We start from the raw sequence: 27,392 nt of genomic DNA on the forward strand, positions 1-27,392 counted from the left end.
GAGTCTTTATCGGCACATACGCAATAGCCATGCTACATTCTGACCAGGGTCCTGCTTTTAGCTCTCGAGCTTATAAGGAGGCTATGACCAGCATGGGCATTGGGTTGCGGTACTCTTGTCCCTTCCATCCTGAGGGAAACGGGATTGTGGAAAGAAAAAGCCGAGACATAAAGCAATCTATAACGGCAAAGGTATTAGGTTCGGGTGATGGGTGGGTCCAGCATTTAATAAGTGTGCAACGTAGTCTTAACAATCTGCCAAGAAATTCTCTAAAAGGTTTCAGCCCGTACGAACTATTGTTCGGAACTAGAATGTATATTCAGGACTTAGATAGTCAGGCTTCAGTGGTGGAATATAAGCAAAAAAGCTTTGACATCAAAGATCGTTTGGCTGTTTTACAGGACTTAAATGAAACAAGACAAGCCCTGAGCAACGTAAAGATAAAACAGCCAACAACCACTGAAGAAACACCACCTGTCCCAGCAAGACCTGTCTGGATTCCAAAGATTGGGGATCTGGTCAGAGAAAAGATCGCGGTGAAGAAGGAATTTGGGCCTTCTTACAGAAAAGCAGTACCTGTCTTAGCCATCAACGGAACAAGATCCGTTGTACTACCGCCCCTTGCTGGTAAAAAGGAGAACCGAGTTGTATCCATCGACCTGGTAAAACCACAGTCATGTGGCCAATAATAAGTAGTAGGCCCAGTGGACTCCCAAGAAATAGCAGAATACCTAAATTTGCTACAATCCAAGATAACACATTTGATAAACCTACAGTAAATAAAAAAGGACTATGCAACAATGCCATGGAACTTGTGCCTCTTGAAACCCAAATTGAAACAGTTCATCAAGAAACACCAGTCTACAATGATGTAGCATCAGAATGTGCTGATGGAAGAATAATTGAAAAAACAATTCCAACAATTGATAGAACTGCATCTGGCTACTTCATCAATTTCGATAACTTTTCTGGGGATCCAAACGAACCAGAAGATACGCCAACAACAAAAACTTTTAAAGACAAAGCAACAGAATTCTTTCATCAACTCAAAGAAACCTATCTGAATACAACATTGATTGAAGTTTGGATTATATTAGGCATACTCATACTCCTACTCTGCCTAATTTTAGTTCTGATTTTAGGAAAATTTATTACAGTACAATGGACACAGCAAGTCAGAACATCAACTTGGTCCTAAAGCCACTCAAGTCATCTCACATCGAGAAAAGAGAACTATCATCAGTGAATGTGACAGCCATCCCAATACCCGGCGGGGTAGTTTGGGACAAAACGGATTACGAAATATATGGCCCGGTAGAGCTCCTGAAATATCCACATCAATTTAAGGTTTCATTAAGTGACTTTGTTAAACCAAGTAAATTTTCTGATGATTGGGACTTTGAGAGCATTAATAATATGATGTCTGATTTAGTAATGTCAGCAAAATTTACAGAACATGATTATTTACATGGTTCATCGAACTATGAACAGATGTATTGCTATAACCATTATGCACACCACTATTTGCATAAATCTGCTCAACCTAGAAATGTTTTTAAATATAATCAATGGGAACATTGTGCAACACCCCCCAAAAGCAGTTCAAAAACATTTTATGAGAAATTCCCATACTTCTCAGGGTTTAACACAAGTGATGCAGAAACATTTTATTATAAAGTATTAGATAAAACAGGGACAAAAAACATGCTGACAAATACTATACTGATTTATTCGGAAATGTTTTATGAAAAAATGATTACTTTTGGTTTTGATTTCTGGAAAAATAACATTGAAACAAAAACCATCTGGGGAACAAAAGAATGGCAGTTACAAGGATTAGAAGCATTATTTCGAGCCTGCATGATCCCAGAACAAATAATGTTTTTGAATGACACAATTCAACAGACTACCTGTCTTGGCCTAGCCAAGATAAAAGACCTAAACAAACCGTCTATTCCAAAGCCAATACCTGATAATACAACCACAGATATTGAGATAGACGTATCCAAAATTTTACATCAAAACAAAACACATCCTGAATGGAAAAAGTGGGTAATCTGGCCAACAGACAAATAAATGTCAAGATAGATTCCTGAACAAAATACAGGGGTTAAAAATGACCAGACCAGACCCGAGATATTCCCAGAGACAACATCCAGGGATAGTAACAACATACAGTGTAGGGAAATTATGCCTAGAATGGCTACACACCTCCACACTGGCAGAAATTAAGCAACACTTGACTTTACTTGAAGACGGTGCTGACTTGTGCGATTTCATAATGGGACCACGCAAACAGCGTCAAAAACGTTTCATAGCGGCTAGTATATATGCGGCGTACAACGAAGAATGGAAAGTGACTCAAATTGAAACAGCCGAGAAAATACGAGAAATTGATTGTATTAATTTGGAAAAATCGCTTTGTTGTGGACAATGGGTTAATGACTCTGTCCTCCAGGATATATTCACTGGATAGTATTGTATCATCTGCTATCGATATAATAGATCAGGACTTGCTAATGTTACAACATGGTCAGTCCCAGTTACGTTCTATTGTACAGCTAGGCTGGACGTTGCAAAACCTGCGTTCTGACTATGTGCAATGGCGTTTAATCAGCACAACGTCATTATTCTCTATCTTTAACCTTACTGATAAACAAATCAGTTTGGCACAGAAAGGAGCAGACTATACGATTCTGAGCATTGAAAAACTCGAGAGATTACCATTGACAATGTCAGAAAGACCGGTCATTGAATGGATAATACACGGAATAATCACAATTCCGATAACAACTTTCCAATTCAAAAAATGCCAGGAGTATATACCATATTTACAACAAGGGGTGGTGAGGGACAGAGTCTCTGAATTAAGCAGAAAGCTCTCACCCAGTCAAGAGATCAGGGCTAGATCCAACACCGTTTTGTAGCTCACTGCACCATCCCAGTTTCAGAACCTGGCTGTATGCAAATTAGTCTGTTCCTGTCCCAGTGCATGATGGGAACAGGGCAAACCAAACTACAAAAGCCAATTCTTACACTGGGAAGGAAACAAGCTCCCGGGGACCGGTTTCTGGCATTACAGCCGTCTTCGGCCCGGTTTGCTTGAATCCTGATGGTGCAATGAGCAAGGGTCTCACATCTGAGAATACCCTTCCACGCTTAGGGTGGACAAAAATATTTACAACAAGGGGTGGTGAGGGACAGAGTCTCTGAATTAAGCAGAAAGCTCTCACCCAGTCAAGAGATCAGGGCTAGATCCAACACCGTTTTTTAGCTCACTGCACCATCCCAGTTTCAGAACCTGGCTGTATGCAAATTAGTCTGTTCCTGTCCCAGTGCATGATGGGAACAGGGCAAACCAAACTACAAAAGCCAATTCTTACACTGGGAAGGAAACAAGCTCCCGGGGACCGGTTTCTGGCATTACAGCCGTCTTCGGCCCAGTTTGCTTGAATCCTGATGGTGCAATGAGCAAGGGTCTCACATCTGAGAATACCCTTCCACGCTTACAGTGGACAAAAATATTTACAACAAGGGGTGGTGAGGGACAGAGTCTCTGAATTAAGCAGAAAGCTCTCACCCAGTCAAGAGATCAGGGCTAGATCCAACACCGTTTTTTAGCTCACTGCACCATCCCAGTTTAAGAACCTGGCTGTATGCAAATTAGTCTGTTCCTGTCCCAGTGCATGATGGGAACAGGGCAAACCAAACTACAAAAGCCAATTCTTACACTGGGAAGGAAACAAGCTCCCGGGGACCGGTTTCTGGCATTACAGCCGTCTTCGGCCCGGTTTGCTTGAATCCTGATGGTGCAATGAGCAAGGGTCTCACATCTGAGAATACCCTTCCACGCTTAGGGTGGACAAAAATATTTACAACAAGGGGTGGTGAGGGACAGAGTCTCTGAATTAAGCAGAAAGCTCTCACCCAGTCAAGAGATCAGGGCTAGATCCAACACCGTTTTTTAGCTCACTGCACCATCCCAGTTTCAGAACCTGGCTGTATGCAAATTAGTCTGTTCCTGTCCCAGTGCATGATGGGAACAGGGCAAACCAAACTACAAAAGCCAATTCTTACACTGGGAAGGAAACAAGCTCCCGGGGACCGGTTTCTGGCATTACAGCCGTCTTCGGCCCGGTTTGCTTGAATCCGGATGGTGCAATGAGCAAGGGTCTCACATCTGAGAATACCCTTCCACGCTTAGGGTGGACAAAAATATTTACAACAAGGGGTGGTGAGGGACAGAGTCTCTGAATTAAGCAGAAAGCTCTCACCCAGTCAAGAGATCAGGGCTAGATCCAACACCGTTTTTTAGCTCACTGCACCATCCCAGTTTCAGAACCTGGCTGTATGCAAATTAGTCTGTTCCTGTCCCAGTGCATGATGGGAACAGGGCAAACCAAACTACAAAAGCCAATTCTTACACTGGGAAGGAAACAAGCTCCCGGGGACGGGTTTCTGGCATTACAGCCGTCTTCGGCCCGGTTTGCTTGAATCCTGATGGTGCAATGAGCAAGGGTCTCACATCTGAGAATACCCTTCCACGCTTAGGGTGGACAAAAATATTTACAACAAGGGGTGGTGAGGGACAGAGTCTCTGAATTAAGCAGAAAGCTCTCACCCAGTCAAGAGATCAGGGCTAGATCCAACACCGTTTTTTAGCTCACTGCACCATCCCAGTTTCAGAACCTGGCTGTATGCAAATTAGTCTGTTCCTGTCCCAGTGCATGATGGGAACAGGGCAAACCAAACTACAAAAGCCAATTCTTACACTCGGAAGGAAACAAGCTACCGGGGACCGGTTTCTGGCATTACAGAGATAAATAACGATGATGGATCAAGCCCTGATCTTTGGACTGGGTAAGAGTGGTCTGCTTAATTCAGACACTCTGTTCATCACCAACCCCTTTTCTGAATCGTTTTTGGCCACTATAGGTGTGGCAGGGTATACTCAGACATGAGTCCCTTTCTCACTGCTCCATCAGGATTCAAGCAAGCCGGGCCGAAGAGGCTGAAATGCCAGAAACCGGTCCCCGGTAGCTTGTCTCCTTTCTGGTGAAGAATTGGCTTGGTAGTTTGGTCTGCCCTGTTCCCATGATGCACTGGGCCAGGGACAGACTAATTTGCATATAGCCAGGTTCTGAGCTGGGATGGGGCAGTGAGATAAATAACGGTGATGGATCAAGCCCTGATCTTTGGACTGGGTAAGAGTGGTCTGCTTAATTCAGACACTCTGTTCATCACCAACCCCTTTTCTGAGGAGTATATACCAGTAGGCCAGTATGAAAGGTTGGGTAAAGGGTACATTAAGTCATCTTGGAAATTACCTTATACACACACATGTTATAGTGACAAGGACAAAAATGTATTTCTTAGTGGTAATAATTGTAAACAGTCACTAAGCGGTATACTTTTGTGCCAAGGTATTAATTTGCATGGGGCCTGTGAGGGGACTTCAAATAACCTTTCATGCCACCAGCACGGCACACCTGCAACAGAAATAGAGCCATTCTTTAGACAACTTTCTAAAGGGAGTTACATTCTAATAACGGACCACAGCTGTTGTGGCATGGTGCCAGGGAAAGCATATCTTATAAGCGTTAGTTCCATGGTCACTTGCTGTATGCAAGTATTGTATCCAAACGGCCCTCAAGACTCAGAAGCGGCGATTTGGCCTCGGTTGAATATCTCTTCTATACGAATTGATACTTTAAGCAGAATGAAGTCTGTGCTTTTACAGACAACAGTGCCTATGACATTATCAAAAGAAACATATGATCTGCAAGTTGCAAGAACGAAAGCAGAGATACATACCCTTTTATCAACAAATTGCCCCGTGCATTTCATGGAAATGCTAAGCCAAATCCTAAACATGTCAAATGCCAGTGGTATCGCACATGTATTTAAGACAATTTTTTCGGGACTGTTAACACCCTTCGAAGCAGTCCTGGGCATCTTCCCGAATTTTGTCCATTCTGTCTTTGGCGGCCTTCCACTACTTTTGGGACTCGTAGCAGGCATTTTGGCGGAGGTGATTAATCCACTGGCCAACCCGCTGTTAAATCTTTCGCTGAAGCATGGAGTGGTCCCACAAGCTTGGAAACAGGCGATGGTGATTCCCTTGCTTAAAAAGCCTGGCCTAGATCCGAAGGCCCCAGTTAATTATAGGCCAATCTCTCTGTTGCCGGCTCTCACGAAGATTTTGGAAAAACACGTACAAGGTGTGTTGTCCAATTTTCTTGAAACTAACGAGATCCTGCATGCCACCCAATCGGGCTTTCGTCCCCATCTTAGTACAGAGACTGCGCTCCTCGAGGTCTCAGAAACCATTAAAGGGGTTCTGGACACGGGGGGCAAAGTCATGCTGGTGATGTTAGATTTGTCGGCGGCGTTCAACACCGTTCCCCATGATGGTCTTCTCGCCAGACTCTCTGAGATAGGCATACGGGGGACGGTGTTCGATTGGTTTTCTTCCTTTCTAGCCGGCCGCCGGCAAACGATCTGGGCCCCGCCGGATTCCGCCGTGATGCCGCCTCTGGGAGTCGGGGTCCCACAGGGCTCTATTTTGAGCCCGACCCTCTTTAATATCATTATGACCCCTTTGGCGGCGCTGGTGAAGTCATTGGGTGCCCAGATCGTATCCTACGCGGATGACACCCAGCTCCTCTTCTCTTGTAAGAGAGGAGGTGACTTTGATGGGGAGAGTATTCGGGATTGCCTTGGGGAAGTTTTTCACTGGTTCCATCTGAACAGCCTCAAGTGCAATTCCGATAAGTCCGAGGTACTTTTCTTTGGGTGTGACACAGAGCCAGACTGGCAGGCCTGGTGGCCAATGAATATGTTCCCTCCGTCTTGTTCCTCTCAGGTTGCCAAGAATCTGGGGGTCAAGATGGATAATAGGCTAACCTTGAAATCTCAGATCTTGGGGGTGTCGGGCACTTGCTTCGGCATCCTTAGGATGCTGCGAAGGTTTCTGCCCCTGCTTTCCGAGGAACACAGGAGACTGACAGTCCAGGCTCTGATTGGGTCCAGGTTGGATTATTCCAACATTCTTTACCTGGGACTTCCAGAATACCTGCTGCAGCGGCTTCAAGTGGTGCAGAATGCCGCTGCAAGGGCAATTTATGGTCTGAATAGGCGTTCCAGTGCCTCGGGCCTGTTGAAATCTTTGCACTGGCTTCCCATCCGCAAGCGGATCGCCTTTAAGGCTCTCACTCTGGCCTATAAAGCTCTTCATAAGGGGGGAGCTAAGTATCTCCAAAAGAGACTGGTCTTTTATCAACCGACCAGGTCTCTGAGGTCAGAATCCCTGTACTTGGCAGTTGTTCCACGTGTAAAGAAAGCGCGCCTCGGAGGCCGCTCTTTTGGATTGTTGGCGCCACAGCTGTGGAACTCTCTGCCGCTTGTTCTGCGGGGAGCCACTAGTCTGCTGGCCTTTAGAAAAGCCCTTAAAACTTGGCTGTTCACTCAGTAGTCTGTCTGTTGTGAGTTTTTTGTCTGGCACTCCGTTTTTTTTTCTTTTATCTGGTGTTATGTTATTATGTCGCAGTTTTCCTTTCTCCAATAAAGCGCCGGGACACTCTTTTTGAGTAGCCGAGCGCTATATAAATAAATAAATAACATAACATAACATTTTATTTTTGGTCCTACTGCTCCGATATGGCAAGCCAAAACTCAGACAAGACTCCAGCAACAATGGAAGAAACGATACTAGCTATACGCTATCGGGACCGCATAACTAAAGTCCTTGGATTAGCCCGGCTAAGAGATCTGAATATGACCTGGTTTCTTTCATTCAGACCTATATGGCAGAATTGCATCCTACCTGTGCTTCGATGTATGCTATGCGGAGAAGAATGCGTGTTGGACACCTGTCTTACACTACAATCAGCAGTACCAATGGATGTCGATACCTTGCTAAGTCCTGTAACGGCTCATGCATTGTGTTGTCCCCAGCGGTTACCAATCCTGATGACGGCATTCGTTGAAACTTCACCACTACGATTAGGTGGGAGTGAAGCAAGAAATGAGAGCAACATCACCCAGGTACGACCTTCTGTGAGCATTGCTGGACCTAACATCGATGACAGCAACCATGCAGAAAACTGCGCTATTGCAGCATTATCAAACTTGGTCGAACTGTCACCTGAATATGTAGACCAATTTTTTGCGAGTCTGTCTGAAATGATGTTCTCCCCTGAACAGAGAGAATAACTTTTTAGCAAAGAGCACACAGCGTTCCCATGAACTCTGAATTCGGCCTTCAAATTTGATAAGAGCTAAGCTACTGAAAACATTTGGAACTATTTTTTCCCCTGACGAGAAATAATTTTTTCCGAATCCAAAAATATTTATCTTTTTCCTTTTGGCACTTATAATCTGCTTACAGTAGAACTATTCATAAAGAACAGAGCTTCTATTTTTAGGAACTTTAGAGACAATATTACCTCAGCCTCTAACACATTTACAGCAATTGTATTTATATGTGATGAAATAGTCTCGCCCTTCTTTTCTGTATTAAGAGACTTTTCATGTGTAAATTTCGCAAATCGTTCATCTAAAATATATATGCAGTTTTTAGTGAATGATTATACTGCTTACAAAGCGTACAGTACCTATGATCTTTTATGTATTTCGCATACACCATTTCAAATGCAAAATGTATTTTGGGGTGGGTTAAAATACACATGCACCTTTATTGCTTAGTTTTAGTAATTGATGGAAATTAAAACGTGGAGTGGGTGTTGTGTGTTTATCTAGGAACCAGAATCAATATTTCCGTTTTATGCCCTTACATGCCTATAATCGATAATATCCATATAATGGCATAAGAATCAGATCCATATTTTAGTAAATCGCCCTTGCAGTCCAAAGCACAGCAAAAACCACTTCCTCAGATTCCTAGAAAGCACGAGTTCTTTCAACAAACCAAACCTCCAGCAACCTGGGAAATCCCTGTTAGCTTTGTTTTGATTTGTAATAGAACTCCTGCGAAGCACTGTAAGAACGGCCAGTTCTTGGTGACATCTTTATTGACGTCTTATGTCCACCCTTACGTCAAACCCAGCACCTTTTCAGGTATAAATATACCAACGCTGCCTTAAGCAAACACACGCGGTGGTGAATATTGGAGCCGAGCAGCTGTCTACTTTCCGAGAGCCTAGCAGATGCAAGAAGCCCACGGACGCTGCCCCTCCTCTTTGACGCGCTGAGAAAGACGCTGTCTTTTCTCCTGCCGAGAAAATCCAGCCTTCGGTGTTTCCAGCCTACCCTTGCGGGTGACTGGGATATCGAGTCCTGAGAGAGAGAGATACCAGACCTCCTACATTCTATTCCCAAGGTACAGTGCTGACTAAACCCTTAGAGAGAATTCTTGAACCAGATTCTTGGCAAAACCTACTTAACTTAAACTGCTACTTATTTACCCTTTCCCAGTATTAGGCTTAGGTCAGGTACACCGGGGTAGGCGTATTTAGAAGCACCAGTTGAGCACGTTAGCTAATGTATATATGTACATATATTTTTTAACCATTTTAAAGTATCTTATGGCTAAGAAACCATATCAATGCTTTTACAGTATTATTTCATAATACTCCTTTTAATGTACGCACTTTACTTTATAATAAGTATTGCAATTGTGGCAATTCATTTCTCTTGCATGAGAAGGAAGACTGCTCAATAAATAATATCCTTTATTGAAAAACGCCCGTCTCTCCATTCTCTGCACTCTGGTGAAACTAAGAACGCACGTCTGACTCAGTGAAATAATTGTCTAATGTTTTCACACGACTCTAGAGATTTACTCTTATTTCCGAGGGAGCAAAGTTGTCATGTTTATGCGGTTGTCGGAAGCTGAATCCCTTCTTGTCTGAGCCAGGGAAGCTGATCACTTCCTATTCAGTCAAGAAAGTTTCCAGTGACCTCTGAGCTAGCTGGCGCAAAACCCAATTAAGTCTAACATAGTCAGTAGAGACCTAGAAGACCTCAGTCCTACGTCTACACTGCTGTTTATGTTATTCCAATGCGCAGGGCCTAGAGGCAAAAATAGGAACTACACTACAGTATTTCTTAGTGATAACAATTGTAAACGATCACTAAGCGGTATACTTCTGTTCCAAGGTATTAACTTGCATGGGGCCTGTGAGGGGACTTCAAATAACCATTCATGCCACCAGCACGGCACACCTGCTACACAAATAGAGCCATTCTTTAGACAACTTTCTAACGGGAGTTACGTTCTAATAACGGACCACAGCTGTTGTGGCATGGTGCCAGGGAAAGCCTATGTCATAAGTGTTAGTTCCATGGTCACTTGCTGTATGCAAGTATTGTATCCAAAGGCCTCTCCTGATACGGAGATGACGATTTGGCCTTCTTTGAATATCTCTTCTATACGAAGTGATACTTTAAGCAGAATGAAGTCTGTTCTCTTACAGACAACAGTGCCTCTTACGTCATCAAAAGAAACGTATGATCTGCAAGTTGCAAGGACAAAAGCAGAGATACATACCCTTTTATCTACAAATTGCCCCGTGCATTTCGTAGAAATGCTTAGCCAAATCCTAAACATGTCAGATGCCAGTGGGATCACACATGTATTTAAGACAATTTTTTCAGGACTGTTGACACCCTTCGAAGCAGTTCTGGGCATCTTTCCCAATTTTGTCCATTCTGTCTTTGGCGGACTACCTCTACTTTTGGGACTCGTAGCAGGAATTCTATTTTTAATACTTCTGCTCCGATATGGCAAGCCAAGTTGCAGACAAGACTCCAACATCGATGGAAGAAACGATCCTAGCCATACGCTATCGGGACCGCATAACTAGAGTCCTTGGGTTAGCCCGGCTAAGAGATCTGAATATGACCTGGTTTCTTTCATTCAGACCAATCTGGCAAAATTGCATCTTACCTGTGCTTCGATGTATGCTATGCGGAGAAGAATGCATGTTGGACACCTGTCTTACACTACAATCAGCTGTACCAATGGATATCGATACTTTGCTAAGTCCAGTAACGGCTCATGCATCGTGCTGTCCCCAGCGGTTACCAATCCTGATGACGGCATTCGTTGAGACTTCATCACTACGATTAGGTGGGGGTGAAGTACGAGATGAGAGCAACATCGCCCAGGTACGACCTTCTGTGAGCATTGCTGATCCAAACATCGATGATAGCAATCATGCAGAAAATTGCACTGTTTCGGCATTTTCAAACTTGGTCGAACTTTCACCTGAAGCTGTCGACTGCTTTTTTGCACATCTGTCTGAAATGATGTTCTCCCCTGAACAGAGAGAATAATTTTTAAAGAATGACGAGCACACAGCGTTCCTCTGAACTCTGAAATTTGGCCTTCGACTTTGATAACAAAACCTACTGAACACGATTGGAACTCTTTTTCTTTTCCACTGAAAACGTTTAAAACTTCCAAAATATTTACCTTTTTCCTGGCACATATAATCTGCTTAAAGTAGAACTATTCTTAAAGAACAGAGCTTCTATTTTTGGTAAACTCTAGAGACAATACATTACCTCAGCCTCTAGCATATTTACAGCAACTGTATTTATATGTGATGGAATGGTCTCGACCTTTTCTGTATTGAAGAGCCATTTCATGTGGAAATTTTAGCAGATCATTCAGCAGATATTTATGCAAAAAAAATAAAAATTTTTACTGACTGATTAATAAGCGTACAGTACCTATAATCTTTTCTATGTATTTCACATACACTGTTTCAAATGCAAAAAAAAAATGTATTTTGTGGCGGGTTGGAATACACATGCACCTTTCATATGTTTACTATTGCTTAGTTTAATAATGATGGACATTAGATCGTGGAGTGGGTGTAGTGTTTTTATCTAGGAATCTATATCAATATTCCTATTCTATGCCTTTACACAGGTATAATCCATAAAATCCCTATAACGGCATAAGAATTAGATCCATATCTAGCAGTAGCCCGTGCAGTCATATTAAGCAAGGCTACTTCCCCTGACTCCTAGAAAGCACAACGAGTTCTCTAGCACATCAAACCTCCAGCAACCTGGGAAATCCCCATTTGCCTTTGTTTTGATTTGTAATAGAACTCCTGCGAGCACTGTAAGAACGGCCAGTTCTTGGTGACATCTTTATTGACGTCTTATGTCCACCCTTACGTCAAACCCGACACCTTTCAGGTATAAATATACCAACGTTGCCTTAAGCAAGCACGCAGTGGTGGTTTTGGAGCAGAGCAGTATCAACTTGCCCGAGAGCCCAGCTGATGCGAGAGCCCACGGACGCTGCCCCTCCTCTTTGACGCGCTGAGAAAGACGCTGTCTTTTTCTCCAGCCGAGAAAATCCAGCTCCGGTGTTCTCAGCCTACCCTCGCGGGTTGCTGGGATATCGAGTCCTGACAAAGAGATACCAGACCTCCTGCTTTCTAAATACCAAGGTACGGAGCTGACTAAACCCTTAAAGAGAATTCTTGATTCAGATCCTTGGCAAAACAAACTTAACTTAAACTACTACTTCCTTACTCCCTTCCACGTATTAGGCTTAGGTCAGGTACACCGGGGTAGGCTTAGTTAGAAGCACCAGTTGAGTACGTTAGCCAATGTAAATATGTATGTATAGATTTTATCCATTTTAAGTATCTTATGGCTAAGAAACCATATCAATGCTTTTACAGTATTATTTCATAATACTCTTTTTAATGTACGCACTTTATTTTACATTAAGTATTGCAATTGTGGCAATTCATTTCTCTTGCATGAGAAGGAAGACTGCTCAATAAATTATACCTTTTTATTGAAAACGCCTGTCTCTCTTTTCTCTGCACTCTAGTGAAACTAAGTAAGCACAATTGACTGAGTGAAATAGCTGTCTATTGTTTTCACACAAATCTAGAGATACACTCTTATTCTGGGAGAGCAAAGTTGTCATGTTATATGGTTGTCAGAAGCTAATCCCTTCTTGTCTATCCAGGGAGGTTAAACTCCTCCTCGTTTATTCGAGAAAGTTTCTAGTGACCTCTGAGCTAGCTTGCGAAACTTAAGTCTAATATAGTAAGTAGAGACCTAGTCGACCTCAGTCCTTCGTCTACACTGCTGAGTATATTATTCCAATGCGCAGAGCCTATTGGGAATATAGGAACTACACTACACCTCAAGGGTCACATCTATTCTGCTCCCGATGCTCCAAGTGATGAACACTGTATATAAGCGTCAACACAGCAAGACAAGGATGATCTGAAGTACACAGCTGAGGTGAAGCTCATCTGACTGACTTTGTGGTCCAGAACTTCAACATCTCCCAGCCGATTGCCTGAAGAAAATCTGTTGGGACTGTAAACTGTTGTTCTGTTTTCTTGCAGGTTGGACATTTTGTTTTCCTTTCATGAAATTTTGGAAGGGATGTAGTGTCCTGCCAGGACACAGTCTCGTTGTTTCCAAGTGTAACCCTACACTAAACACCCACCCACCACAGACGTCACTGGGTCAGGTGACGCTGGTAATAAAAGACCCCGAGCGCACATGCTCGTGGCCAGAGTTACTATCCCTAAGCTGGTGTCCGTGTCACACTCATTTCATCATGCGGGCCTAGGGCCCCACCCTTACACTGACCTCGAAAGCAATAATCAAATATACGCAAAGAATTTGCAATGAATAAAAACCTCAAATTCGGTGATATGATCTGAGTCCTGACGAAGTTGTAGTTGTTATGCATAAGGTGGACCACCTTATGCATAACAACTACAACTTGTCTTTCACATATTGCTTTGACAAACAACGTTTTGATTTTCTTGATGTCACATTGTTTGTCAAAGAAGGGATTCTAGAGACCAAACTCTTCCGCAAAACAACTGCGTGCAACTCAGTTTTGCACGCTACTAGTGCGCATCCAGGGAGTCAAATTTGTGCCATTCCCTTTGGGGATATGACCCGTATCAGAAGAAATTGTAGCACCGAGAATGACTTTAACAGTGATTTAATCCAACTCACGAAACGGTTCACACAAAGGGGTTACAATTCTGACACATTGGAAAAAGCAACCAATAGGATCAGAAATTACAAACGTACCAACTTATTTAAAGCAAAAAGGATCAAGAAGAATCAGGCAGACAACAGAGGTGTAGCACTAATTACACAGTATCATTCCCATAGCAATGAACTTTATTGTATACTCCGCAAACATTGGCATCTTTTACAACTGGACCAGGATCTGGATCCGTTTATCAAAAAGGGCCCCCAAATTACGTATAGAAGGGGTCGAACTCTGCGCAATCTTTTGGGGCCAACGGGACACAGCACTGTGAATACAGGCACCAATACCTGGTTACCATCCAAACCGAAGGGTTTTTTCAGGTGCACAATGTGCAATGTTTGCCAGTTTGCATGCAATAAAACCACTACATTCTGCAGCAATACTAAAAAGATACATCATGTGCAGGATTTCATCAATTACAATACCAAATTCGTTGTTTACTGCATTGTCTGCCAGTGCAGCAAAATTTACATAGGAAGTACTATCCGTCCATTGAAGTAACGTATACAAGAACATATCAGGGCCATTCGTAACAACAATCCCAACTATCCATTAGTGTTACATTACAATGCAGATCATAAATCAGCAGATCTCATCAATATCAAATTTCATGGAATTGCCATCCTAAGAAGTGATTCTAGGGGCGGCAATAAAACATCAGCGCTTAGAAAATTGGAAGCACAGTGGTTGATTAAATTAAGAGCAGTGGATCAGGGGGTCAATACGGACAGAGAGATGCATGTCTTTCTGCAGTAATACACTGTATCTAATATTTCATTGACTACCAGCATTTATATACGATTCTGCCATCATGCTACCTGTTAGGTTCACCTTGTTCCCTGTTCTTCTACTGTATCTTCCTGTGCAATTCTTTTCAGGTACTAAGTTCAGTTTGGATTCTCATGTATAGTAATGTCATGTCTAACATCTGTATGACTTACAGTATCCCTAGGTGTTGTGTTAATGAAAATAAGCCACATCATGGTTGTTCGAATTTATGTTCTAAATGCAAATTTCGCATCTCTTACTCCCATCGCTGTGTTAAGTTGTATGTTGCGGATCTATTGCATTTTTTCTATGTTCTCACTAGCATTGAAATGTCATTTATATCAACTACTATTTAGAAAAGAATTGTTTCTATACATGAAAAGGTTGTTCCTTTTCCCTTGTCTGATTCTGTGTGGGACTTTAACTATCTGACTATTTTTCGAACCCTTCGCGTATACAAGTTCTTTTTCTTTTCCTATAACATGTTTAGACTAACTATGTCATTATTCTCCACATCCACTCGATATTGTAATTTACTTTAATATCGTCAAGACTCTATATTATATCACCCAATAGTGGGACTTTAAGTAGCTGACTACTTTTTAACCCTTTGCGTATACAAGTTATTTTTCTTTTACAACAACTTGTCTAGATTTACTCTGCCATTACTTTCTGAATCTACTCGATATTGTTATTTACTCAAATATCGTCAGGACTCCAGATCATATCACTGAATTTGATTTGCGTATATTGATTATTGCTTTCGAGGTCAGTATTGTAGATTGAATTTTCCAACTGGTCAGCGTGATCATAATTCGGGAATTATTCCCTCTTATCTTCATACTCGATACTACTCTCGACACATTCCAACATGGCGGCCATTATTTCGGCTCTTTGCAACTAGGGAGCATTTTGGATCTGTCCTCTTTCTATTATCAATGCGTGGGGACGCTTAGAGGAGGAACCATGCTGCCAGTTATTTTGGTGATTATTTATACTGGCGTCCTACACGGAGCGCGGTTTTTCTGGTTTCGTCACTACGCGGACCTTTCTGCCTAATTGCAGGTAAGCTACAACTTGCCCTGAACCCAATGTCAGTATAATTCTAAACACTTGGATGCTATAAGGTTATCTGTCTTAACATGGCCATTGTTTAATATTTGTTGCAGCCTATAGAGACTTTGGGGCAGCGTTTCAGGTGAGCTGGTATTTTATTACGTTTTTCTGCAGTTTATGTCTCTATTTTCAATGGCCCATTATCTATAATGTATCTTATTCATCACCTTTTGTTCGCTGTTACTTTGCGACCTGTGCATCTACTACTGTTGATTCAACACCGTTTCTTCGCCTGACCCTGATGTCCTTCTTAATTGTTGTCGGAGTACGGTATGATCATGTTTTAGTCCCATTTTGCAGTTTATTAGTTAAATTTAGAAATAACATTGAGGCATCTCACATATTTATATTTGCCCATTTCAATTACAGGCTCTTACCTTACCAATTTCGGGTTTAAATATCAAACTCTTATCTTGACATCTAACACATTATATTGTGGTGAGTATTATGCAACATTGTACTATACATCCTCTATCCCTATGTCACATTTTGGGCATTAATCAATAGCGACTTGCATTTTATGCCAGTATTTATTGAACTAGACCCACTTACCATGTAGTCTAACACTACTTAGTATGCTTCAACCTTATACATGTCTTTCAATTGACCGTCTTTTGGTAATTCAATGTGCCTACTACAACAATCTTGTTCAATTCGGGGGCGATATTTATTTATATATGTATTCGAACATCAGACTAGATTTGAATTAGACCAATTCCCAATGGAGTCGAGCAATTTTCAAGTTCCTCAAATTTTTCTAATATGTTTTTTTAACTGACCGTTCTCTCACTCTATTCAGTGTGCCTGTTATTACAATCCCGTTCCATTAGGAGGCAGCATCTCAAACCTATGTGTACATGATACCAGAACTGACACAACCGATAGATGTGTTTATTTCTCCACCCCACGGCTACATGACGGGAGGGGCCTTTAGTTTTCACTTATGGCTGTATGCAAACGTTTTTTAACTAAGCCAATACTATGTTATATTCAATGGCTCCTGTGAATCATATTAGCTTATATATTTTATGACCACTGCTTTGATATTCATGTAACCTTTTAACTTTATCCACTTTTATCTACAGTGGATGATCACCATTGCAAATTTAGATTGTGGCACAGTACCACGATTAGGGGGAAGTCTGTACATTGTCAAGACTATTGTCTCGGACTTTCATCTCCTTTTTGAAAATTAATGTCCTGGCTTTCATCCTAACTGTACACATTTATGGTGAGCATCTTCTCTCTCCTCTATTTTATACATATTTCATGACCTCGAACCATTTTGGTTGACACCAAGGGGTTTGGTTATAACCTATTTTGATATGTCTCTTTCATATCTTTTATATATTGAGTCTTAAATTTTGACATCTTGGCTTGCATGAAATTGATTTACATTTGATCTTTATTTGCATGATGTGTGTATATATTATACACTTCCACTTTTGCATAAATTTCAACATTCAATTCTTTCATGCCAGGTTCCTGGCTCTAAAGTCATACTTTATCACATAGACAAGACCTCGACGTATCTTGGTCATTTCTGTCTTCTAAGGTCAGTTTGTTCGTTGTATACTTTCTGTACTTCCAACCATTGGGGTGATAGTAAACACTCCACTCTATCCACCTTGTGGTCCTTCTCTATCTTGGATTACAATTCTTGGCTCTATTGTGGATATGCCTGGATACTATGTTCATTACTTTATTTGCACGGTATATTTTCGGTCATTTATTTTCACATTGAGATTTGTTCTGCTCTCTGCTCGGTATTCTTTATTTATATCTTTTTCACATCTGATACTCTATTATATTTCTTCACTTGTTTCTCTCCTTTGTGATTAACTCCTCTTTTATCTCTTTTATTAACATCTTCTTTGTCAACTCTTTTTTTTAGGCCTATAATGTTGCTTCAATTAAATCGTTTTCATATGTTCAGATATTCATGCAGCACAATTTTGTTTTTATCTCACAGCCTTGAGAAAGTCATGGTACCGACTGATGGTACTGACGAAACACGTGTCGGCTGTTTTTGTTGATTCTGCATTTATTTTGCGACGCAACTCCAAATAAAGAGAATTAAAAACATGAACTTTCTTCTCTGTTATCCTGTCTAATAACAAAGACTCCACGACATTTGGAATTGGACTGATGTGCTTATGTACTGTGACTAACAAGTCATTCATTCTTATTGGTTCCTAAGGTTTGTGCTCTCCTCGACCCCTCCTCTGTAGCTATATTTGCCAGTCTTTTGACTAGCATTAGCCACTCCTGGTAGTGAGTGACAGTGGTCTATGCAGCACTCCGTTTCAAATTGAAGATTTCAGTATACACTGCAAACCAGGTACTACTTTTCAACTTAAGAGAGTTAGTGCATGGGCGGTTCTTTCCCTATGGGAAGCACCACTACCGATTTTCTTGTTATATGCACAGGTTAATGACAGAGGAGCAAGTTTTTCCTTAGACACTTGTTATGCAATTGATTATGTTTTGCTTTTGTTTGTTTGTCTTTTCAGATTTTCTCTTTCGACAATTGAGAAAGGGAACACCTAACTGTGACCAAGGGTAAGGGACACCTTAGCGCGTGTAGACCACCCTGGCCACACTTACTGGTCTTGACAAAAAGCTGGAACTTCCTACTACAGGTTGAAACATGTAGACCTTTTTATTTTCACTTTTCCACTATCAAGACACCGAAGGTCAATTAAACCTAGCACAGCATCGCCAAGAACTTTTTAACATTGTCCAGTTGCTCCAGAATAGTTTTTTCCAAAAGGAGTTAAATCTGGCCAATTTTTAATGTAATCACTTTTTTCAATCACTTGCCTACAAAAAATACCTGCTACACAAAAATCAGATGTTGTAGCCCACCCGAATGCCACTCTGCTGCTTGGGTGAGACCCCAATGATGAAGCATGTCACCAACTAGGTTGGTGAGTGAGGGGTCTTCTTAAAAAAAAGGAGATTTTTGCCATTTTTATGCACCTCTTTTTTGAGTTCAGAGACATCGCAATGTCTCTAGGGTGTACTCCTCCTATTATTTGATCAGTATGTGGCATCTACCATGTAGGCTTGTTTTGTCAGTGCTGGGCGACTCCCCCAATGAGTTGCCACTCTCTGTTTGGTGTAATAGGAGCAGCCCCACCAGTCTGCGGTGCTGTCTCGGGACGGGCTCCACGTATACCAGCAGGCAGGCCAAAGGTCATAATGGATTTGCGTCTCCACCATAACTCCAAATGCGGAACATAAGCCAGATCCAGAACTTTGCCACTTTAGGGCAAGCCCAGGCTAGGTGGAAGAAGGTTCCCTCAGGAGCACGGCAGCGCACACAGTGTGTGCTGTCTTTGAGGCCGATATTGTGTAACTGGGCTGGTGTCCTGTATGTCCGGTGTACGTAGTAGAAATGTATGAGGCGCAGTCTGTAGGTGGGTGGTCGGTTTTCCACTTGCGCGCAGCAGTACACCCACTGTTGTCCTGATATATCGCAGTGTAGGTCTTCTCTCATGCCACCCTGGCCCTTGTGGTGTCTACAATGTACTCCTTTTGCGCTATGGCGAAAAGGCGCGTTACAAGCTTATGTGGGGAAGCCTTCGAAAACGGGGTCACTAGTTGGCAAGGGCTTGCGCCTTCGTCCAAGTAGGGAACCTTCTTCCTAGTCAGGATAATGGAGTTACACTCCTAAAATAACCCCTGCTCACCCCCTTGGTAGCTTGGAACGAGCAGCAAGGCTTGTCTTAGAGGCAGTGTGTAAAGCGTTTGCACATAACCCACAGTAGTACAGTGTAAGCACTACAAAAGGACACCATACCAGTTTAGAATAATAGTCAATATTTTTATATCCATAAAGGCAAGACCAAGACGATTAAAATCCACACTGCTATCAAAATCTACAGTAATCAAAATAATCTTCCCACAAAGTTTCTTGATGTCGATAGCAACGTCCAGGGCTATCTCGGCATTGTGAACATCAAATCCAACAGTTGTGGCTAGTTGCGTGCCAGCAAAGGTGTCGGGAAGACCCATAAACAGTACCTGTGAGAAATGCAGGGTGATGGGGCCCTTGAAGTCACTCATGTTGCAGGTTGAGCTCCTTTCTGACGGAATCAGAAACGCTGGCATCGGCAGGCGTCAGGTGCTGCTGTGCGAAGTGCAGCGGTGTGGCATGCGGTGCCCCACGTCGTGGTGAGAACAGCGGCTCGGTGGGGTCGTCAGTGAGACCTGGGTCATGGTGCGAGATGAAGGTGGTGCTCGTCACGGTGCATACAGGTCGTGGTGCACGCAGCTGGGGTGTCGTTGCTGAAGTGCTGTTGTTGGCTGTCGAGCGGGGTTCGATGGTGCCGGCATCGGTGGGCCATGGGTGCGGTGCTGGATAAGGGTGGTCCTTTGTGTGACTCACAAGTGATGCCCTCGAAACACTGTGCAAGCAGCGGCGTCGGTTTCGGGATGCAGCGGCGGATGCTGGGAGGCCAAGGCGTCCTCGTGAAGCAGGGTGGAGCGAAGTGCGGTGCCCTCAGGTTGCGGTGCGAGCAGTGGCTCAGTGGCGGCATCAACAGGCGTGGTGGTTGAGACCAAGGTCATGGTGCGGCGTTGCGTAAATGCGCTCTGCGGTGCCAAAGCGTGGCGTGAAGTGAGGCAGTGCGGAATGCGGTGCCCACAGGTCGCGGTGCAAGCAGCGTCGTCGGTGCAGCGTTGCAGTGGTGCCCTCTGCGGTGTCTTCAGGACTCAGAGTCAGCAGCGGCATCATAGACATCGTTGAGTTGCTTTTCGTCTGTGTGCAGCACAAAACACACAGTCCCCAGTGCTGCGGGCAGAAAGGCTTAAAGTCTTTGCTGTTCCTGAGACTTCGTGAACAGGGGGAAAGCTCTACCTCAAGCCTTTGGAGAGACTCACAATTCAGGTTGCAGAAAGTCCAATCCAGGCTTTTCACTGCCCAAGACAGAAGCAGCCACTGCAGGTCAGTCCAGCAAAACGGTTGTCCTTTTTCGCATCTTCTCCGGCTCTTCTTCTTGGCCGTCTTCTTGATCCAGATGAGTTCTAAAGTTCCGGGGTCTGGACCCCAGTAATTGTATCCACAGATCCATTGATCTTCCAGGCAGAGGGTGTCTGTGCCTGGCCAGAACCAGTTTGGCCATCTCTGGTGTGATTTCCTGGCAGAAGGTGGAGACAGTTTTGTCAGAGGCAGACCAGGCCCTTTGAGGTGCAAGGAAATCCCATTCCTTTTCCCTCATCGCACCCCAGGAAAATTCAGCCCTTTTCTAACCTAATTAGACTAACGGGAGCCACTCCTGCTGCCTAGCCATCTGTCGTCCAAAACCCAGACACGCAATCCACATTCCAGTAGAGGCACACGAGATGACCGAGCAAGAAAATACCTACTTTCTAAAAGTGGTATTTTCAAACGCAGAATGTAAAAATCCCCTTCACTAAAGGATGCATCTTTAGATTCTAAGTTCAAGCCTACTAAACGTTATTTCTCTACTTGATTCCCTGGGCGAGTTCCGTTTATAAGATGTTAGAAACGAACTTCCCACTGGTCCTATTGGAAACAGGTAGCCTTGCAACAGTGAAGGGCTAAATGGATTGTCGTTCACTACCGGGACATGCCACACACACCCGGGCATGTCCCCCCTTTCGCGTACACTGCACCCTGCCCCCAGGGGTACCTTGGGCCTACCTTAGGGGTGACTGACGGGTACGAAGAGGGAAGGTTAGGGACCGGCAAGTGTGGGCACTCGCCAGGTCGACATGGAAGTTAAAACTGTGCGCAGACTCTGCAATGGCAGGCCTGAGTTACAGGTTTGTGGGCTACTCACAGGGGTGGCACAACCAGTGCTGCAGGCCCCCGAGTAGTATTCAATTTACCATCCGTAGCACCTGCAGTGCACTTTACTAGAGGCTAATAGGCAAACCAAATGTCCAAACATGAGAACAATAATCTAGACCATAATTTACCTTGCGAACACCTGCACTTTCCCACTGATCAGCAGTGCGGAAAGTGTGCAGAACCGCTACTCCAGCAAAAACAGAGTCAAAAACCGGGAGGGCAGAAAGCAAAAACTCAGGGGAAACACACCAAAAAGTGCCAAGTCTAACACATGTCCCCTCCAGCTGAAAGTAGTAGGAACTACTCAACCTCCTAGGAGTTCTCTTCACTAAGGCAGAAGATCCTGGACAGACCCTCTGCATTGGCTAGTTCTGTGCCAGGACCGTGTTCCACCGTAAAGTCCATTTCCTGTTGGAAGATGAACCACCTCAGCAGTTTCGGATTCTCACCCCTCATTTGCATCAACCATCTGAGGGGCCTCTGGTCAGTCTGAACCCGGAAGTGAGTCCCAAACAGGTATAGTCTCAGCTTCTTCAGTGCCCAGACCACAACGAAAGCTTCCCTCTCTATAGCACTCCACTTCTGTTCCATGGGGAGTAGTATCCAGCTAAGGAAGACTACAGGCTGGTCTAGCCCCTCTTCGTTCAGTTGTGAGAGTACTGCTCCCACTCCATGCTATGAAGCGTCAGTCTGCATGACAAAAATTCCTTGGAGAAGTCGGGTGCCTTGAGCACGGGTGCTGTGCACATGGCGGCCTTCTGGGCATCAAAAGCCTTCTGGCAGGACTCAGTCCAGTTCACCTTCTTGGGCTGCTTCCGGGAAGTCAGCTCTGTTAAGTGGGCCACAATGGTGCCATACCCCTTAACGAATCTCCTGTAGTACTCGGGGAGGCCTAAGAAGGCCCTCACCACCGTCTGGGTCTTGGGGGGCTCCCAAGCCAGGATGGTGTCGATCTTGGGCTGTAGGGGCGCCACCTGGCCACTTCCTACTGGGTTTTCAAGTCCACCACAGAACCTTGCCTGATCTGGCACTTACTGCCCTTAATTGTGAGGCCTGCCTTCTGCAGCACCTTCAACACTTCTCCGAGGTGTTGCAGGTGTACTCCCCAACTGGAGCTGAACATTGCAATGTCATCCAGGTAGGCTGCGCTGAATTCCTCCAGCCCAGCCAACACTTGGTTGACCAACCCCTGGAAGGTGGCAGGGGCATTCTTCAACTCAAAGGACATCACACAAAACTGGTAATGTCCTTCTGGGGTTGAGAATGCGGACCTCTCCTTGGACCCCCTCGGGAACAGCAATCTGCCAGTACCCCGGCGTTAAATCAAACGAGCTAAGGAACTTGGCAGCTCCCAACCGATCGATGAGCTCATCTGCTTGGGGGATGGGGTGTGCGTCAGTACAACTGACGGCATTGAGCCCCCAGTGGTCCACACAGAACCACAGTTCTGGCATGGCACCAGGTGCAGTAGCCTTCGGGACAAGGCCATGGGACTGGCCCAATGACTGCTCGACGGCTCAATCACCCCTAACGCCAACATCTTCGAGACCTCCTCTTTGATGCTGGCCTTGACCTGGTCAGCCAACCTGTAAATCTTATGTTTCACAGGGGGGCTGTCACCTGTGTCCACGTCATGTGTACACCAGTGAGTAACACCTGGGGTCAGGGAGAACAGCAGGGAAAACTGCCCCAGCAGCTGGCGACCGTCACTCTGCTGATCGGCGGTCAGTATCGGGGAGAGGATCACACCATCCACAGACCCATCACCTTCTTGGGCAGAAAGGACATCCGGGAGAGGCTCCTTCTCCTCTTTTGCCCTGTCATCCGTCACCAAGAGCATGCTCACTTCAGACCTCTCAAAGTGAGGCTTGAGGTGGTTCACGTGGAGGACCCTTAAAGGGTTCCTCAGAGCCTGCAAATCCACCAGGCAGGTGACCTCACTTTTGCACTCCACCACCTCAAACGGCCCAGTCCACTTGTCCTGCAACATTACACAAAGGGGGGTTGAACCCATGCAGTCACTGGGACCTGGGCGCTATATGATACATGTAGGTAGGGGGTCCCGCAAGTGAAAGTGTGTTGTACTAACTACACACACTAACATTACATCAATAACATCAAAAATAAGAATTGAAAAAACAATTTCAAGAGAATTATTTCGGTTTCTTTCAAAAAGTATTGCAATATATTTACAACACCAGACAGCTACAATGGTGGATTTACTTCATATTATTTCATATTAAATGAATAGCCCCAGAGGGGGAGGAAAGAGGGAAGGGGGGTGCTCAAAGGTGTGAAAGTTGAAGGAATAGACAAAGTTTAATCAAAAGAACACAATTGTTGATACCGCAATCAATAAGGAATCAAACATTTCGAATACAAATACAAAAGCCGAAATTTGTGGCCTCCATTGATGAATTGCTACAGAAAGACATTCTACGGTCACAACCTATAGATGGAGCTGTCAGGGGCCTGTGCTGGATGTCCAAGGAAAAGAGCCATCGACGTTTCGACCCCTATCTGTAGGTTAAGTTAGGTCCTTAGGCGGGGTCTTCATCAGGACAAAACAGGGGAGGGGGTTGTGGGGCAATTATATCTGAAAAATTAAAACAGAATATCAAATGTTGAAGTGACAAAACTTAATTAAAACCGTCGTGTTACGACGGAGTGAATCAATTCAATCAAAATTACCATGGGAAATAGGCCTGAGAAAGCTCTATTGTAGGAACTAGAATAAACCGCTCAAAAGTAGTGGTCAATCTCAATGATACAAATTCGCAACTACAGAGGAAAAAATAAAAAGAAAAGCAAACAGTTGTCAAAATGTTTCTGTGCCAAAAGTTATTAGACCAAAAAGTTCAATCTAAAAGGCAAACTTACAAAAGATATCACTCATTCAGCCGAATGGTGAATATATCTCAGACCACAGTTATCACTCGCCGTCTGAAGATTGTGTACCACAGCATGATGGATAAGGGAAACGCTGCAGGTAAAAGTTAAAAGTAATCTCAAAATCTAGAGGTTGACCATTCAGTCCATGCTCAAATAAGGCCAGTATTAAATAGTTGTACTTACGTCTTTAGTGACAAAAGTACATCAAATTACTTGATTGGAAACTCGACCAACACCTACAGAAAAATACGTGCTATCACTATTCTGAAACCGTGTGATATCCAAACACAAGGAGATCGTCGTAAGGCAAGGGAAATGTTACTTACAATCCTCGACTTCCAATTGTGAATAGAGGGGGGGGCGGGCCGCTAGTTCCTAAAGCGTCAAAGCAGGGGGCTGTAAAAAAGGGAACATGAGACCAAGTTTTTCTACCAGACCGCTATACATATTTAGTTCATACCCTACTGCATCTTAAAGCCAGAGTTCACAATGGCCCAAACAAAACAAAAACAAATCAAAGGGCCGAGGGATAAGTTACTCACATCACTCCAAAATTGGAAACCCGCACAGCACGGTGAATTACTCTGCATCCAGCACGGTTTGAGGAGGCATAACTACGGGCAGGCAAGGCTCTGTGATGATAACACTGCGTGGAAAAACAAGCAAAGGGGCAATCCGTCAGCTTCTAGTCAAAAGTGGCCTCTCGTAAAACTTCAATCTAATACTAGCCGACAAACGCACACAACAATACTTACATTCAACCCATTTATCGCGGACCAGCTCACGACACGCCGAGTGAACCCGCCGCCGATACTGCGCGGGGTTTAAGTTGTGTGATCAGGTGCCAACCCGTAATTGAAAGTGAAGAGATACTTCACAAACAAACGCCGAGAGAACCTTGGAAGAGGTGTGAGAGTGTACATATCAGAAAACGTTGAGTAAGCATTCTAAATCACTCAAGCCAATTCATGTATTCTTCCTAAATTAGAGTGCATAATCAGAGTCTAGTTGTTTTTATAATGCCACAACCCCGACCATATGTTGATAAATGGATCCGATAAAGATCGTGCGTAAAGTCAGAGTGCGGTGAAAGCATCAAGTCAAGAAGGTCAACTAATAGATCAGTCTGATAATAAGTTACTGCAAATTGTCTGATTAAAAGTCAAATAATCAGTCCCTTGGGGTACATCAGTGTACATACATTTCGCCCCCCCACGAAGAAGTAATCGTGCAACTCTCTGACATGAGGTTGTAGACGATTTACATAAAGCGGGATTGACAATTATAAATGGCGTTTGCATGTCGATACTGGATTACTAGAAAAACACTCTAATAACGTGCTATCGTGATAAATAAGATAAACAAGATAACAACCGTGCATGAAATCAGAATGCGGTGGGGTGTGGTCAAGTCCGGCATAGGACATAAAGTTTCCCAAGTTACACACTTCGCCCATCTAAAAGGAGGTAAATGTGCAACTCTCTGACATGAGGTTGTAGACGATTTACGTACAGCAGGACATTTATGACATCCAGAAGGAAGTAATCTGCAAAAGGAAGTAATCGTGCAACTCTCTGACATGAGGTTGTAGACGATTTGCATACAGCAGGACATGTTGTGACATCCAAGAGAATAATCAATTACAAATATCAATTTCATGTCAATACTAGGTTTCTGGAGAAACACTCTAATAACATAAGCAAACTTATATGGGCAGATTTATATATCGGGCACTTCTCTAACATGAGAGTGTAACCGAGTTCTGTCATCTTAGCCATTTTATATATCAGGCATTGCTAAATCATGAGCACCAATATGCTAGCCAAGTGCTGCCATTTTGTGATAAACTACTATCCTGTTCGTTAAGGCCATTTTTTATTGAATCCAATAGGGACATCCATTTGGATTCACGTGTGTTTAACACTGTCGTTAAGTTACCCCCTCTTCTACCAAGGGTTACCTTTTCAACGACCAACCATCTCAAGTCGGTTACCACATGGCCTGCTTTCTGCCAGTGGTCTACCAATGGAGCCCCTATCACATTGCATCGTAGCCTGCTGCTATGGGATGAGATCCTAGACTTAACCTTTTGTTGAGTTTGCCCTACATACACCTGATTGCAGACCCCCCTGCCCAGCTGTGGGCCGCAATCCTTTCCCCAGAGGAAGAGGGCAGAGGAGTTTCACTCCCACCTCTGCCCGAAACGACCCCGCTCCCTGCCGGGTGGCGGGAAAGGCCACCTCCGGACTTCAAAGGAAGACAAGGGCCAGATGGCCAGAGGCGACGACAATTAGCCCCGGGCCCAAGGAGCCATCTGGGAGGGACTGGGACTTGAAAGGGAAGACGACAGATATAACAAGGAGGACCTGAGGAGGACGCCAGTTGGATCAGAGACTGAAGGCCCTGCTGACCTGGTCGCGGCCGAACCTACAAAAAGAAAGACATCGCTCTCGGGCCAATAACGCCTCTAGCCCTGCAGACGTGGTCGCGGCTCTTGGCCCCAGGGAGGACACTTCGTGGACCCTCCCCCGACTCAAACCCTGTGGACGGAGTTGCGGTTCGAGATCTACCAGCCCTGTCCGCACCGTACTCATGGAGCTGAGAAGTAAAGTGCTCCGAGGTACGCTCCGGACGGCAGGCTGCTCGCATGGTACTGGAGGATCTGAGAAGTAAAGCGCTCCGAGGTACGCTCCGGACGGCAGGCTGCTCGCATGGTACTGGAGGAGCTGAGAAGTAAAGCGCTACGAGGTACGCTCCGGACGGCAGGCTGCT

At 44.1% G+C, this 27,392-nt stretch overlaps 2 protein-coding genes across 2 annotated transcripts in view; one reads left to right on the forward strand and one right to left on the reverse strand.

Annotated features, from left to right (window-relative positions):
• Window positions 1-19,894, forward strand: part of LOC147710015 (uncharacterized) — a 30,336-nt gene extending 10,442 nt beyond the window's left edge. The window contains exon 2 of the mRNA XM_086921465.1: window positions 19,752-19,894. Within this exon, the coding sequence (XP_086777591.1) occupies window positions 19,752-19,894 (143 nt within the window). The remainder of the gene's footprint in view (window positions 1-19,751) is intronic.
• LOC147710014 (E3 ubiquitin-protein ligase TRIM39-like) overlaps window positions 1-27,392 on the reverse strand; it is a 541,081-nt gene that overhangs the window by 465,523 nt on the left and 48,166 nt on the right. The window lies entirely within an intron of this gene.

The sequence above is a fragment of the Lissotriton vulgaris genome, chromosome 5 (genome assembly GCF_964263255.1).
Source record: "Lissotriton vulgaris chromosome 5, aLisVul1.2, whole genome shotgun sequence".
Classification (NCBI taxonomy): Eukaryota; Metazoa; Chordata; class Amphibia; order Caudata; family Salamandridae; genus Lissotriton; species Lissotriton vulgaris.